Source organism: Stegodyphus dumicola, chromosome 12 (genome assembly GCF_044657685.1).
Source record: "Stegodyphus dumicola isolate Sdum_Otavi_A_Nest chromosome 12, ASM4465768v1".
Lineage (NCBI taxonomy): Eukaryota > Metazoa > Arthropoda > Arachnida > Araneae > Eresidae > Stegodyphus > Stegodyphus dumicola.
In genome coordinates, this window is record NC_140779.1 from 49,118,401 (window position 1) to 49,133,401 (window position 15,001).

The following is a 15,001-nucleotide window of genomic DNA, read 5'->3' on the forward strand; positions in this document are numbered from 1 at the left end:
TTCTTTTGGCAGTAACTGCCAAATACCGGTCCTCATTCGGCGTTGTAACTCTGCAACAACCTGTGCTGTAACGTCTACTCACATTACCATCATCTTGGTATCGTTTCCAAAGCCTGGAGATGACTCTCTGGGCAATTCCAAGTTCGTCCGATACTTCCAGTTGGGTACGCCCACATTCCAGACGGCCGATAATTCTACCACGTAAAAAATCATCCAAATGCGTTTTGTGTCATAACTATTCGGTTATTGCACTGAAATGCTTATAGAGCGCCTGCGAACAACTTTACTTCTTTGCCTTTTGCCTGTATTCCTTATACATCACTCTTGTCATTGTGACGTACCATCGGTGTCATCTGGTTACTTGCTGAAATTTTCATACGATTCTTGAAGTTGTGTGTAGCGATTTTACAGGTGATCTATTTATTTTAGAGTTCAATTTACGCGTGACTCCGAATTATCCTTAATTTATGGACATGAGTGTAAATACGTGAAAGGCCAAGAAAAGGAAGTGCCGAAAGATGTTGAGAAAAAAATGTCATTTTTGAGATGGTTTTGGAACGGTCCAAATTTAGAGAAATATTTGAGAAACTATTTAAGAGAAGTCTAAAGCCTGGGACTATTGAACTGGACCAAATAAATGCAATGGGTGCGGTTAAGAACAGCTTGAAGAAAGTGTTTGTGAGAAATAAGGTGTGGAGCTTAGAAATTTTAAAATTTATTCTAAATCAAAATTTGAGAACGAAAGATTAACTCACACAAGGATAAAGGTTAGGAAGAAATCTTTACTTGCTAAATTTCTAAACTTAAACCATTTAGATCTATATGGCAAAACGTTTGATGACTATTTGGATGAGTATTATAGATTAGATTTTGAAGATGTAATTAGTAATAAGTCAGCCATATTCAGATATAGGAAGGAAGTGCCAAAGGACCGACAGGTGATGAAATTTCTGCAACTCATGACAGATTTAAAGCTTATGTTTTAAGCACCTGTGTTTGTGTTAATTTTTTAGGTATTGTTCATTTAGTCTATTTCAAGTAAAGTATTACTTTTTAATTTCACCCTTTGAGCACCCACTTGAATGGTGAGGTACTAGACACTGGCGTCCTCCATTAAGAGCGAGGACGCCAACGCCAGCGAAATGCAGAGAAAAACAGTGAAAAAGACCACGCGAAAGGGTTACGATTATTGTGTTCCACTTCAAAACGAGTCACGCAAGACGCAGTGAATGGTTTAAAAACTAAAACAAAATTCTTTAAGACAGATTTGTAAAATATATGAAAGACTTGGTTGTACTGTATTACTCTAAATAAAAACGTTTAAAAAGCATTTGATGTTTGACGCCAAATAAGGTACGAAAAACAGACAATTATCGGTCGCGACACAAATACACAGTAGATAAAAAAGCATTGGCAATAGTTCCTTGAAACACCAAACTCATGAACACCTGTACCCTTGAAACACTAAACCATAGTCTGAATATGATGAAACTCGTAACTATCATTTCAAGTTATATCCCTGACTTATACAAATGTTATCTTTATCGCCTTATGAAAACTTAAGTTACTTTTACTCCTTGTGACCGAATACAAGCTTCACAAAACTTAATGCCACTTGTAATATCGGGAAACGGCAATGAAAGCTATCGCAAATCGTTTCAAATAGCCTTAGTAAAGTCCTTTTTGTTTTTAAAAAACGTTTGCTCTTGGACCAAGCGCGTTTGCTTAAGAAACAAAGAAAAGTATTGTGATGTTTTATTTACTTCCGCAATCGGTTAAATATTCATTATATTGCCAGTTAAATATTCATTATATTGCCAGTTAAATATTCAACGAGAGCGTTAGATTACAAACATAACAGTATCTTAAATTCAATATTCTTAATTAAAATGAATATAAACAGGCTTAATATTAAACATGAGTTGGTTTATATGTCATGTATTTGTTTAGGAAATTCAAATTTGAAACATACCGAATTCCAATTGTAATGTAGTAAATCTACCCTTCGATTGAAGTAGAACTCTTTAAACTCACTGGACTCTGAAAAGATTATTAAAGAAAATTAGTTTCAAGCATGTAAAAATATTTCACGCTTAAAGATTTCTTTAACAGTTACATAATTACTGAAGATTAATTTGTAAAATACCTAGATTCTGCCATAAGGACTGTTTGCAGTGAATTTTTAAAGGAACATTCCTTCAGTTTTAAATCAGATTTGTAAGAATATATAGATTTGAATAAAGCACTGCAATGGATATTTCTGTGCAAATCTATTTACAGAATAATAAATCTCAGCGTCCTTTTACGTTTGTAAGATGGGACAGACTTTCAGTTTACCGTTGAAAAGCATCCGATGGTTATCATATAAAGACATCCTTTCATGAAACTTTCTTAAACAAACAAAAGCTTATTTACATGACAGCACAGGCAAATCTTTGAACTGCCATCAACAGAACTGAGAGCAAAGCTTAAACTATTTGTAGCCACTCAGCCGTTAGACGATTCAAGTAGAATAAAATGATCTCCTGGTCAAATAACTTATTTTTGCGTTTATTACGCAAATAACTTTCTTCGGAATTATGCAACTTAAATTTGTAAATTTGATTTTTTCTAAATTTGTTGTAAATTTAAAATTTGTAAAAGATCGGTTTCTAACAACTGGATTCGAGCAATGCTAATGATTTGTAATTTAGTGAGAACAATTTTATAGGCTTAGTATTTGATAGTCAATGCGAGCTTTTTCAAAGAATTTTGACGGCGAAACCACAAAAATTATTTCTCGCATTACAGAAATGGCAATTTTTCCGTTAATGCATATAATATGGTCTTTTAGAGTTTTAGAATTGTTTGCACATCTTTCGTTTTAATTCATTCTAAACAGCAAAAGGATTAGTTGAGAGAATTACAAGATTGTGCAAATTACGACTTCGATTCCCACGTAAGGATCGATTGGCGTTTTCTCTGCCATTTTGCAGAAATAATCTGCTTATAAGGCAAAAGGAGACTGGCTTGGGGAAGACGTACAAGAGAAACTGGGTCGCATTTATATTACACATGGTAAAATTGAAATCTCAAATACAGTCATCCAGTTAGCCAAACAATTATTTGTAATTTTCAGCGGTTTCAACCACTTTCTGAGCCATCAGCGGCGAAAGGTAAAGATAATTCAGCTTTTCCCAATCTATTCTGCAAACAGCCATTAAAGCACTTTGTGATAAGATGTGAAATTGATGTTACATAACATTGTTTTTAGGTACTTAACGCAGCTTAAAACAACTCTTAAAAGAAAATGAAAACTAATTTTTCGATAACAGCCATTGCAAGCAGTCTTCGGCAGCCGAATTTTTACGTTCAAAGAAAAATTTAAACAAACGCATAACGTTTGATGCTACATCCGATATAAGAATCCAGGTTTCTTTGTATCGGACGTTAACAATTATTAATTCGAAGATTCGAATGCATCAGAGACATTGTAACTATATATTCGCTTCATATAATTACTTTTATAAGACAGTTTATAGAAAATTAAAAATTCAGATTTGTTTATAAGCATGATATAAAAATTAAAACAGATGTTTATTTTGTTTAATTTATTATAATATCTCAAAACTGAAACCTCAAATTTAGCGTTTCTTAAAAATTTTGCTATGTTCCGCAATGAGGAAAGTTTGGGAGACATAATTAAATGCTAGTAAATAGACTTGGGATCGAATGTCGATGAGCGGACTGAGTTTCTAGGGGTTTTCTTGCGATACGAACCATCCTCTTTTCAAATGCTGTACACGAGGGAAATAACCCCCCCCCCTCAAGGAGATCATGGAGGTAGAAAGTAAGATGAGGGGAAATAACCCTCACGTGCTTGACTAAAATCATTAAAACAAAGCAACCCAACCGCTAGTAGTCTTTCTGGGTGGAGAAATTGCAATCTGCCTTAGGACATCTCCAGGCGAATCCTGAATGCTTAATACGTTTAACATTTGGAAAGGGAAATCAGCATTACTTTGGAAAGAAATTGCACTGCGCAACTTACGAAGTTTAGAACTGATTGTTAAATTTAGGTATACGAAAACTCACCTGGGTAAGGTACGGAAATTCTTTTGAATTCTTCATAATACTGCAAGTAAAAAGGTTCTGAAGCATTCACTCTAAAACAAGAAAAAAGTTAAAATTTTAGATGGGGAATTCTTAAAAGATTGGTTTATCCTTCTACTTTAAAGATACATAGGAACGTTGGGGGTCACTTACGCTTCAGAACGCTTGCCCATTCTGTTTTCCATTCTCAAGTCAAAAATATAACGTATATTACAGTACCTCATGACATCAACATCCTTTCTTATTTGTCTTTGGAATTTAAGATTCCTAGAAAAAAAGGAATTGAATTTGGGAGTAATAAAATCATTGATTTCAAATCTGGTAAAATAATCTGTAGCTAAATGTAAGTAGATGTTAGGCTACTCAGGGAAATATTAATTCGGATTGCTGAAAGGTATAACAAAGATCGGCAGTGCGGTAAATAGTGATTTGATAGGTAATGAAGGCATCTTAAATCAAAAGATCTCCATAACAAGCTCTAAATTATGTGCTGTGAATAAAGCTTTAAATTCATAACTAATATGATCATTTAAATAAAATAATGAATTAATATGAACCGTAAAATGTTTCCAAGCAAAAATAAAAATGTATTCACGAGAATAAATATTTCAGGTAAAACAAATCACCTCTCTAACCAGAGTCAGATGAGTCGTAAATCTATACATGCTGCTGTATCTCTTTCATGGCATCAAGTATATTTGTACAACACTGAAATGAAAAGTTATACAGCGTAGGGAATTTATCAAACTTTTTATTAAAGAATCTATAAAAGATCAAGAAGTTCGTTTCATACGAGCAGATGATTAGTACATCACCAGTAAATTAATGAGATTAAAATACAGCAACATTGGTCTGTTTATTAGCATACAGATTAAATTTAACGCAAGGTAAAGTCAGTAAATTATAATTTCTCATATCCATTTTTTAAATTTCAAAGCGTAAAATGAAGTTACTAGCTCCCTTAAAGTATTCCTTGGTTGAAGAGTTGAAAGAAAATGTAATCTAAACAGAAGTCAACCACCAGAAAAAAAAAAATTAGTAACGCAACAACCCCGAGTTTGGCGTTTAGTCGAGATCTCTATCGATTTCGAGAGCAAACAGATACAACTCTCTTCCTCAGGAGCAAAATTCCTTTTTTGCACCCATTTTTGCTCTTGAAATCGATACAGATCTCGACTAAATGAACCGCAAACTCAAGGTTATTGCGTTGTCCGTTTCAATACTTTAAATGTATTACAGAACAGTTTCGAAGAAATCTCAGAAGGAAGGATTATGCTACTTATAGGCCAGATATGGTTTCTCCTTTTTAAGTCGTTCGACTAAGACAAGTTTACATCAGCAAAGAAATTTGTTACAATTATTTTATATGCTTTAGTTAAGAGTTCTACATTCAGCACTTCGATTAAGATAAGATACTGACAATGTAATTGGACTACCTTACTCAACAAATTATTTCAGTTTTACACTTAGCGACAGTAAACTAATTCAAAACCAGGTGGGAATATTTCCGACGAATGTATCCAGCGCAAACTTGGGGCAGAATTTATTCCATTTTATTTAAAGAAGTTTTATGCCGATTGTAAAATGTTTAAATACTCTGCATTCATAGTCCATTTTTTAAAAATAACGTAAATGTAAGACGAAATTTCGGTGCGAAGGTTTTTGCACTACAGAATATTTGATTAACTTTATAATTACTGAAGCATCCAATTCCAAATATTTGATCTTAAACTCTCAATAGACATAGTATCAATAAATCATCATACGGCCTGTTTTCTCAAGGGTTGGTTATACACGCGTACTTCAAATGACAAAACGTTTTAAATGACGTAGTTATTCATTTTTCGGCCCCGTTTAAATACCATTCATGAGATTCCAAACTTATAATTTTCCTTAATTTATAATTTTCTTTTAAGTGGCGTATCGAAAGATGTCCACACCAGTAATTTATGAATTCTCACGAGTTAAAAATAGATTAACATTTATACGAGTTTTATTGCATTAGAATCCGTCTAAATCATAAAAACTTATTGACTAAATATTTTAGGTTTTTAATTTCCACAAATATTAAGATCCACAAATATTAAGAGTTGGCTATATGGCAGTACTAGTGTTGCCTATAAAACCAGCGGAATAGATCTATTCGCCGCTCGCCACCAAGACAATTTTGCTTTCAATTCTTATGTTGTATCCAGACATAGCATAGAGTTTAGTTCAATATTTTGGTTTACCTATTTTACAGTCGAGGCGTTTTCTTTACATGCCTATATTATATCTTGCTATATTATATTATTGAGCTAAAGACATGCTCTTTTTATATTTTGAAAAGGTTTTTCCAGTTAAACACATCTGTGTACATATAAATGGGTATAGTAAAAATATCAAGTCAACTTTTATTACGTATTTCATTTCTGCATGAAGGCGAAATAGCCCAAGACGAATCAACTGCCGCTGACCGACTTGTCGGCGAAACGGCTAAGGTGAAATGTCCTAAAACCCCTATACCAGTGGGTATGTGCCTGCCCGTGTTTTTTTGAAACACATTCTTAAAGGTAGAATTCACATGATCTGGTCTTAGTTATCATAACGCTCAGTCTTATACGAGGTTTAATTAAGAACGTTTAGATAAAATCCTTGTAGCACTTTGACATAGCAAGGTGTGTTTGGCGTATGCCACCCGTATACGGAATAAAATGCTAATACAATATTGAAATGCATACAGGAATTATATCTAAAATAATTCACTTACTGTAGTAAATAGGTTGCACAAGTAGTGGTCATCCCGTATTGGAAATCAGTGTCCTCAAAATATCTGTAAAAGTAAGCATATATGTTCATACCGAGCTTTAATTTACAAAATTTATACAAGCCATTCAAGAAATTACAAGTTGAGAAAAAGAGGTATTTTCTTGAAACTAAATATTTTCATTGTAACTCATTCAATGACGGTTCTTCGGATCATTCACATAGCAAATACCAAATCTGAACCAGCTGTTGTTCACTAGTATTGCGATTGGTAATTTAACTGAGAGTGTATCGACTTGTCAATTACCTACAGGGAACTTTATGAGAATATATAAAAGGTTATCCTACTTCAGTTAATAACACCAAATCCAAACTATTTCGCTTGAAGATTAGTGAAACGAAGATTCTTGAACGCCTATGAACCCTTAGTTAATAATTTAATAACCTTAGTTAATAATTTGATACCAGATTTTTTTTGGCTCAAACAGTATCTAATTAACATTAGTGGCGCTTCCTTCTTATGAAAAGGAAAAGAGCTTAGGCAAAGTTGCCCATTACTCTTCCTCCATTTGATCATTTAAATCAAAGGTTTTAAATGGTAACTCCTGTGAAAGGTAAATAATAAATAGATAAGATCCTAAACTGACACCAAATATATAGTATCAGCAAAAGATCCCATCTCTAAATTCAGGGTGTTGGTTAAATCGTGAAAACTTGCCAATTGGATGAAGAGCCGATTCGATCCTTCCAAACCACCAAACGCAAACTCGACCAAACAAAGGTGCGATGGCGAGTCTACAAAAGTAAAATTAAATAAATTAAATAAGGAGGGGAGAGGGGCTTTCTCAAGCCAAATGGCCAGGTGGTGTGTAAAGATTTGATATCCATTTCCAAATTATATTCCAAAACACAGCTATGAGGGAAATCCCTGCATAGTTTCTTTTATAAAGGAAAAAAAAAGAACTCACAGGGCGTCTCAATGCTTGTTTCTTGTGGTTTCAAATTCACCTTACCTGTAGGTGTTTAGTATACATCAGAAATCCTATTATGCCAGAGAGCCCTTTGTATAAAAGGGCTTGATCAAAGCTAATATAGGGAAACCCAAGGAATTTGTTTCTAGGGACAGAAAACACCGGACATCGTCCCAGAAAGTGAAAAGGTGTTTCCTCTTCTTCTCCACAAGCTCTGCAGACAGCAGATTCAACAAGACCACATTTGTGGAGATGCTTGGCCAGATAAGCATATCCGGTAACAATCTGAATTACCTGGCGTAAGTTAGTTCGACTGAGGTGTACGAGTTTACCTGATAATTGTACCGAGCACCAATATAGAATGAGCAGTCTGGTAGTTTAGACCATATATCATCGTGTTTGTTCTTTATCCAGCTTCTTACTTTTTTACAGTTTGATATGAAACTGGGTAAAATGGTTCTGGGCCAGACATCTGTAGTTGCGAAGCATTTTTAGCTACTTTATCAGCTAGTTCATTTCCAGAAAAATCACAATGACCTGGGACCCAGGCTAAACTAATGGTGCTTTAGGCCTGAGCCAGAGAATTGAGATCTTGAGTACAGTTCAAAACTCAATTTTGTAACTTGACACGATTAGCCAGGGCAAGGATGGCTGATTGGCTGTCAGAAAGAATATATATATCCTTATCAATTGTATTTTTAGCCAAGAGCTCCCTGGCGACCATATTGATCGCCAGAACCTCGGCTTGGAAAACAGTTGTTAGTTTACCAAGGTATAGATGAAATCTAATGAAATTTTCTCCAGATCCCTTGGTTTATTTAATAGCTCCAGCGAAGTTGGATTTTGATCCATCTGTGTAACATTCGATTGATCCTGTTGGAATTAGGTCAATTAGAGATTCTATCTCATTTCTTTTTGGCATACAAGTTGAGAATAGTTTATCTGGAACTATTGTTTTAGTAATTGCATCTTTGGGCATATAGATTATAGGGATCTCATTGCCCAAGTCCAGGCATATGTCAATGTCGCTTTTATGACCTAAACCTGGTTTTTGGCACCATGTGCCATTTTTATTCAACCTATACATGGCTTTAATTGCTTCTCCGCTCAAGAATAATTTAATTGGAGGAATTTGCAATAAAAATTCTAATGCAGCAGTAGGGGTACTATTTAAAGCCCCACTAATGCATAGGCAAGGAAGTCTTTGCAACTTTTGTAAAATGTTTAAATATGTGCTTTTGTTAATAACATTGATCCAGACCACGCATCCGTAAGAAAGCATTGGCGGAACTATGGCAGTATAAATCCATAGAGTAGATTTTGGGTTAAGGCCCCATTGTTTACCAACGATTCGCCTGCGAAGTACTAGTACATTAGTGGCTGTTTGTGCGTTTTCTTTTATATGGGTGATCCATGCGAGTTTACTCTCCAGATAACATCCTAGGTATTTAACGCATTCCTTACATCTGATAACCTGGTTACCCAGATATAAATCTGCCAGTTTCTATTTCCTTTTCCACGTGAAAACTGACCTCAGATTTTTCAGCAGAGAAAGATGGGCCATTTGTTTCGCCCCAGTGTGAAACTTTATTCAAGATCTGCTGAGCTTGATTGTGTAGGGTGCCGATATCGAAACCCTGTAGTAACACAATAAGGTCATCTGCATAAGCCTGTGACATGCCAGGTTCCTCCCGTAGAAGTACTAAATGTTGAATACCAGGTTCCACAGGAACGGAGAGAATCCCACCCTGTGGACACCCTGTAGTAACATCTGTTTACTTCAGTCAACGAGACTAACGCAGATATTCCTGTGTTTAATCATAAATATGACCCATCTAGTTATCATAGGGTGAATATGACTTCCAATAAGGGCCTTATGCATTTACTCGAAACCAATGTTATCAAAGGCTCATACAATATCCAGTAGAATCCCAATGGCAAAGTGTCCATCTATAATCGTTTTTTCTATTCTCGCCACGAAATGGTGTAGGGCCGACTCAGTGGAGAAGCCAGGCCTAAAACCGTGTTGGTCTAAGCCAAAAGTATGGTTCAGATTATTTGACTGGAGGTGTTAGAAAATCAATCACTCCAACAGCTTGAGCTGGAAGGATGTTGGAATAATTCTAAATGAGTTTAGTTTCTCATATGTATCTTTCTGGTTTGGGAAGAAACACCTCGTGAAGTTCTCCACACTTTAGGAACATATCCTAAAACCAAACTGGATTCGAATATGTCCACGAGAATGGACAAAAATATCCCAGCCTTTCTGAAGCAGAATTGGGTAAATGCCGTCGTTTCCTGGAGATTTAAAGAGAAGAAATACATCTAGGGCCGCTTTAGCCTTTTCAAAGTTCACTATTGTCTTAGCAAAATCCAAATCTAATGTATTATGAAGTAGTTCCAATGGATTTTGCTGGGAGTCAGAGGTGACACTTGTGCCCCCAGATGAAAATTCAACATGGTCGAAAGTGTATCCACAGTATCTAGTTAACGCAGATAACAGCACTTTGATTCAAATAATGTCTATATCCTAATTTTCTTGTTACATGAGAATGCTATATAGTTTAATCAGAAATATTTTAATGTCAGCACATAGAATAAGCACAGTTTGGTTTTAATTTAGTCAACCAATGGCGTTACAAGAAGCTTGGGAAATTAGGAATCGGTTGCAGTTTTATCAGGATTAGTTCAGAGTGAAGTGAGCTTTATCATTTCACTCGACTAATCTTGATAAAATGCACTCAAAATAAAGATACAAAATGTATCCTGGTTATGATTAAGGTAATCATATAACAAAGATTTCAAATAAAAACACCGGTTTCATGATGGCATAAGCGTTTAGGCAGCAAAATAAAGTTCAGATTACACCGTTGCGGTGGCGTATATGCTGTTAAGTTACTTAAAAGTTCATTGAAGGCAGTACGTATCAAGTACTACAGCCACTGGACGTATTTATTTTGAGAAACATTTGAGCATCTTCTGTTAAAGCAGCAACCCCCATAACAGCATTTGAAAATTATAAGTTATAGGTTTGCTCTTTTGCTGGCACTATGTTTTCCATTAATGGTTAATGAAGGGAATCTAACAAATTACTTTCGGGTCACGAGTTCGCTATATAAAGGTTTGATTTACCATATTCCAGCCTCCCTCTTTTCAATTTTGCAAGTTTTTTCTGCTCATTTTTGCTCCCGTTATTAAACAATAAAATGCTATTTCAATGCTTGCTTTTTTGTAATAAGAAATTAAAAATTTCTTGCGAGTATTTAATTCTGAAATAACAGAAATTTAACTTAAATTACTTGCGAATTTACTTGCATGAGGACACATATTCGCTCTTCCGTTTTAAATGGGAATAAGTAATTTTTAAATCCTGGCAAATCGACAACGTAATTAATTTAAATAGGAAATTACAAAAATAAGCTAAGTCTGAAGATGCACCGAAGTATTTATTTTCGCTTAAATGTTCCAGGAATGGCCGCTTACTAGAAGCCATGCCCCAAGAATTGTATATCGTGCATTAAATGTAACGCCCTTATTTAGTACAGAAATATAAAATTTGCAAGACTTTTACAGGGTTTACGAAATGTTAAAGTTAGTATTATATAATCTTATTTCAAGGAATAATGGTTGTTTTAAAACTATACTTTTCTTACTATCTTACAAACTACTTGCAATCCATGCAAGCGGTAAGGATCCTGAACTCAAAGCTGATCGTATAACTTTAGCATGGAAATTCTGGATATAGATTGAGACTACTTTCCGAATCAAGAATTTCCGCAACGCGTACAAATGCACTGCCGTGTCACTGTATTACTTTAGGTTGCAACTGCAACCTGTGTCCGAGTTTGCTAGTGTATGGCTTACATTAACGCGAACACAAATAGATCCAACGAAACTGACGCTATGTTCCAGAACATTCGTTTCGTTTAGTTAGTTCGCCGTCGATCAGGCTTCTGTCCTAAGGTGAAACTAATCGGAATTAATACCTTATATTAACACCTTATCAGCCGAGGTAAAATCTACTTGTACAACCAGCTGCCACCATGAGTAGGTGGACCGCCAGATCAGCGACGGTTATTTTGTATTAGCCAAAGTATTGTTAAAGTAAATATATATCAATGACATCTTCACTTTGTGCGACATATGTACAAATGATACAGTGGATGGACAAAAATATGTAAACACCTTGTGAAATGCATGTTTGAAAAGAAAGATTGATTTTAATGAAATATGTAGGTGGCGCTGGCATTTTTTACTACTGACGCCACCTATACAACATCGTAAATGTGCTAAACAGTTCAGTTGTTGTCGGAGTACTGTTATGTGAGGTTGTCATTGCATTATGTCAGAGTTAACAGACTTCGAACGTGGGCAAATTGTTGGAGCACGTATGGTAGGTGCTTCCGTAAGCAAGGTAGCCGAGGTGTTTAGTGTTTCAAGAGATACTGTATCGAAGATTTATTCCGCATATTTGAAATGCGGAAAAACATCTGCTAAATCACAGCGCGGACGAAAGTGTTTTGAGTGATCATGACAGACGATCATTAAGGGCAATTGTGACGAAAAATAAGAAGACCACAGCTGCAAAAGTTACTGCTGAAATGAATGTTGTGTTACCGAACCCTGTGAGTACCAAAACAATTAGAAGGGAGCTTCATAAACAGGGAATTGCTGGCCGTGCTGCAATTGAGAAGCCACTCAGTGATGCTAATGCCCGTAACAGGAAAAGGTGGTGTTTAAGTCATAAAGCCTGGACTATAGAGCAGTGGAAGCGAGTAATAGGGTCTGACGAGTCTTCTTTCACATTGTTTCCCACTTCTGGCAGAGTTTACGTCTGGAGAACGCCATCTCAAGCCTATAATACAGACTGCTTGTTGCCAAGAGTGAAACATGGCGGGGGTTCTGTTATGGTTTGGGCAGCCATATCGTAGTTCTCTGCTAGCCCCATGATAACTGTCAGGGCACATGACTGCCAAGACTTGTGAACATTTTGGCCGATCAAGTTCATCCCATTGTACAAACTTTGTTCCCCGATGGTGATGGTGTCTTCCAAGATGACAAAGCCCCTGTTCACACAGCTCACATTGTCCAGGACTGGTTTTCTGAGCACGATGATGAGTTGTCCCATCTTCCCTGGCCACCATAGTCACCAGACCTGAATATTATCGAACCTTTGTGGTCTACATTGGAACGGAAAGTGTTCTCGTTATCCACCGCCAACATCGTTATCTGAACTTGCCACCGTTTTGCAGGAAGAATGGTATATTCCCTTGGCAAACATACAGGAACTGTATCCATTCCGAGAAGACTGGAAGCTGTTTTGGATGTCAACGGGTTTCCTACACCATATTAAGCAAAGAAACATGTTTTTTTAAAGGTGTTTCCATATTTTTGTCCAGCCCCTGTATATTACATAATCAAAATTTGCATACGAGAGCTAAGCAGTTAAAACTGCTGCCTTCAACCCTATTTATAAAAAATAAAAGTCTGAAAGTTATTAGAAACCTCTTGAAGTCATGAAGTCTTGAATTCACATTTTGTTCTTAACTTGTTAGGAACGGCCACACAAATGAATCCCAGTCAAGGCAATTAGATCATAATTACATGAAAAATGTGGTCCCAATTTAAATTCCTTTTAAAGTAAATTCTCAAGTCTTAAAACCAATATAATAAACTATTAACAAATTATCAAATTTCATTATTCATAGTTAAGACGGAATACAGAGCAGTAAAATTTAATTCAAAGAACATTATCAATTTTATAATGATTCTTACCTATCTAAAATCAGTTCTTATCTAGGCAATAAATTATAGAATAAATGCCTCCCTAATTAACATATTTCGGTTCGAAACACTTATTCTCAAAAAGTAAGACAGATTATAAAGCAATAACATTTAGTTGGCAATTTTAACACATAGCGCTTAACTGAGAACGCAACTTTTTTAAAAACAAAGCAAGCATAAGAATTACAAGTGTGACAAATGTACTGTGTGTGCTTTTCTAAATTTGATCTTAAACTGTTAACACAAGATGGACCCTCTTTACAGTTCGGAACTAAATTAGAAAAGTGGTACGAGCGCAGCGAGAGCAAAATAAAGAATTTGTACAATTTCGAATATGGCGGCCAAAAGCCTTGCACCCATAGCATCACGTCAGTAATTCAACGCATAAATTCTGAGAAAGGTCATTCTTCTCATGAAATACATAAACAATGCGAAAAGTCGAAGAATAACTACTTTGATTATTATAAGCAAAGGAATTGGTGAAAGGTAGTGGTGCAATATATCATAAGCTGCCTTCTGTAATCATACACGAAACAGCTTTTTATTTCCAATATTAGTAACCTAGATTTTCCATTCTACCTACTATTCCAATCCTTTACCATCAGAAATTTGCTATTATGGATTACCGATGTTTAGTTTCACTATAATGTACCCATGATACGTGATTTACCCTTTTTTAATGTATCACAAGAACAAATCATACTGTAAAATAAATCACTACGTATAATTTCAATTCACCGTTCTAGGATAGGGAAGTGAAAGGTGAAGCAAATGATATGGAAATGTTTATTCTTACCTATATCTTCCATCCTTTTCGTACCATTGAGACACCACGTTAGGATGGACTGAAGCAGAACGGCAAATATACTAAAATTAAAGAAACACTGATTAATTATTTGTAACCCGAAGAGAAAGATTCTCGTTAAGAACTTAAAGAAACCAGCTTAAACACTCGCAAAAATCATAAAAATGCATACCATCAGTGTTTTTAAACGAAATCTGAACCTGGGACGAATTACTAGTATACAATTATGGAACCCAAGACTCAATGGACGATAGGTACGGTTGTACCCAATGGATGTACGGTTGAATTACAGCACAAGACATGTTAACTACTTGCGCTACGACTAAACTTCACGGTTGCGGTGCCGTGCGCTACAATATAACAAGCCGTAAAGTGTCATTAACGCCGCTCCGCGTCTGCGAGTGCAATCCAGAGCTGTACCTTGAGCAATAAACAATCTCGTTGTTAGGCGACGTGTGCACCTCGTTTTCATTCTTGCGATAAATGCCTATCGACGGGCTGTTCACGTCGCTCGCGGTTTGAGACAAACATCTCGACGTGCGTAGCACGTCCTTTTAGCGCAAGTGGTTAAAATAATTTTCACCAAACGTAGGATCCAATTAAG

The 15,001-nt window shown here is 35.7% G+C and overlaps 1 protein-coding gene across 2 annotated transcripts in view; it reads right to left on the reverse strand.

Annotated features, from left to right (window-relative positions):
- Window positions 1-15,001, reverse strand: part of LOC118204252 (phosphatidylinositol-3,5-bisphosphate 3-phosphatase MTMR14-like) — a 45,433-nt gene that overhangs the window by 19,345 nt on the left and 11,087 nt on the right. For both annotated transcript variants that reach the window (XM_035376587.2, XM_035376588.2), the window contains exons 5-9: window positions 14,389-14,459; window positions 6,842-6,904; window positions 4,246-4,359; window positions 4,075-4,145; window positions 1,973-2,040 (exon numbers count right to left, since the gene is read on the reverse strand). In XM_035376587.2, coding sequence (XP_035232478.1) covers window positions 1,973-2,040; window positions 4,075-4,145; window positions 4,246-4,359; window positions 6,842-6,904; window positions 14,389-14,459 — 387 coding nt within the window. The remainder of the gene's footprint in view (window positions 1-1,972; window positions 2,041-4,074; window positions 4,146-4,245; window positions 4,360-6,841; window positions 6,905-14,388; window positions 14,460-15,001) is intronic.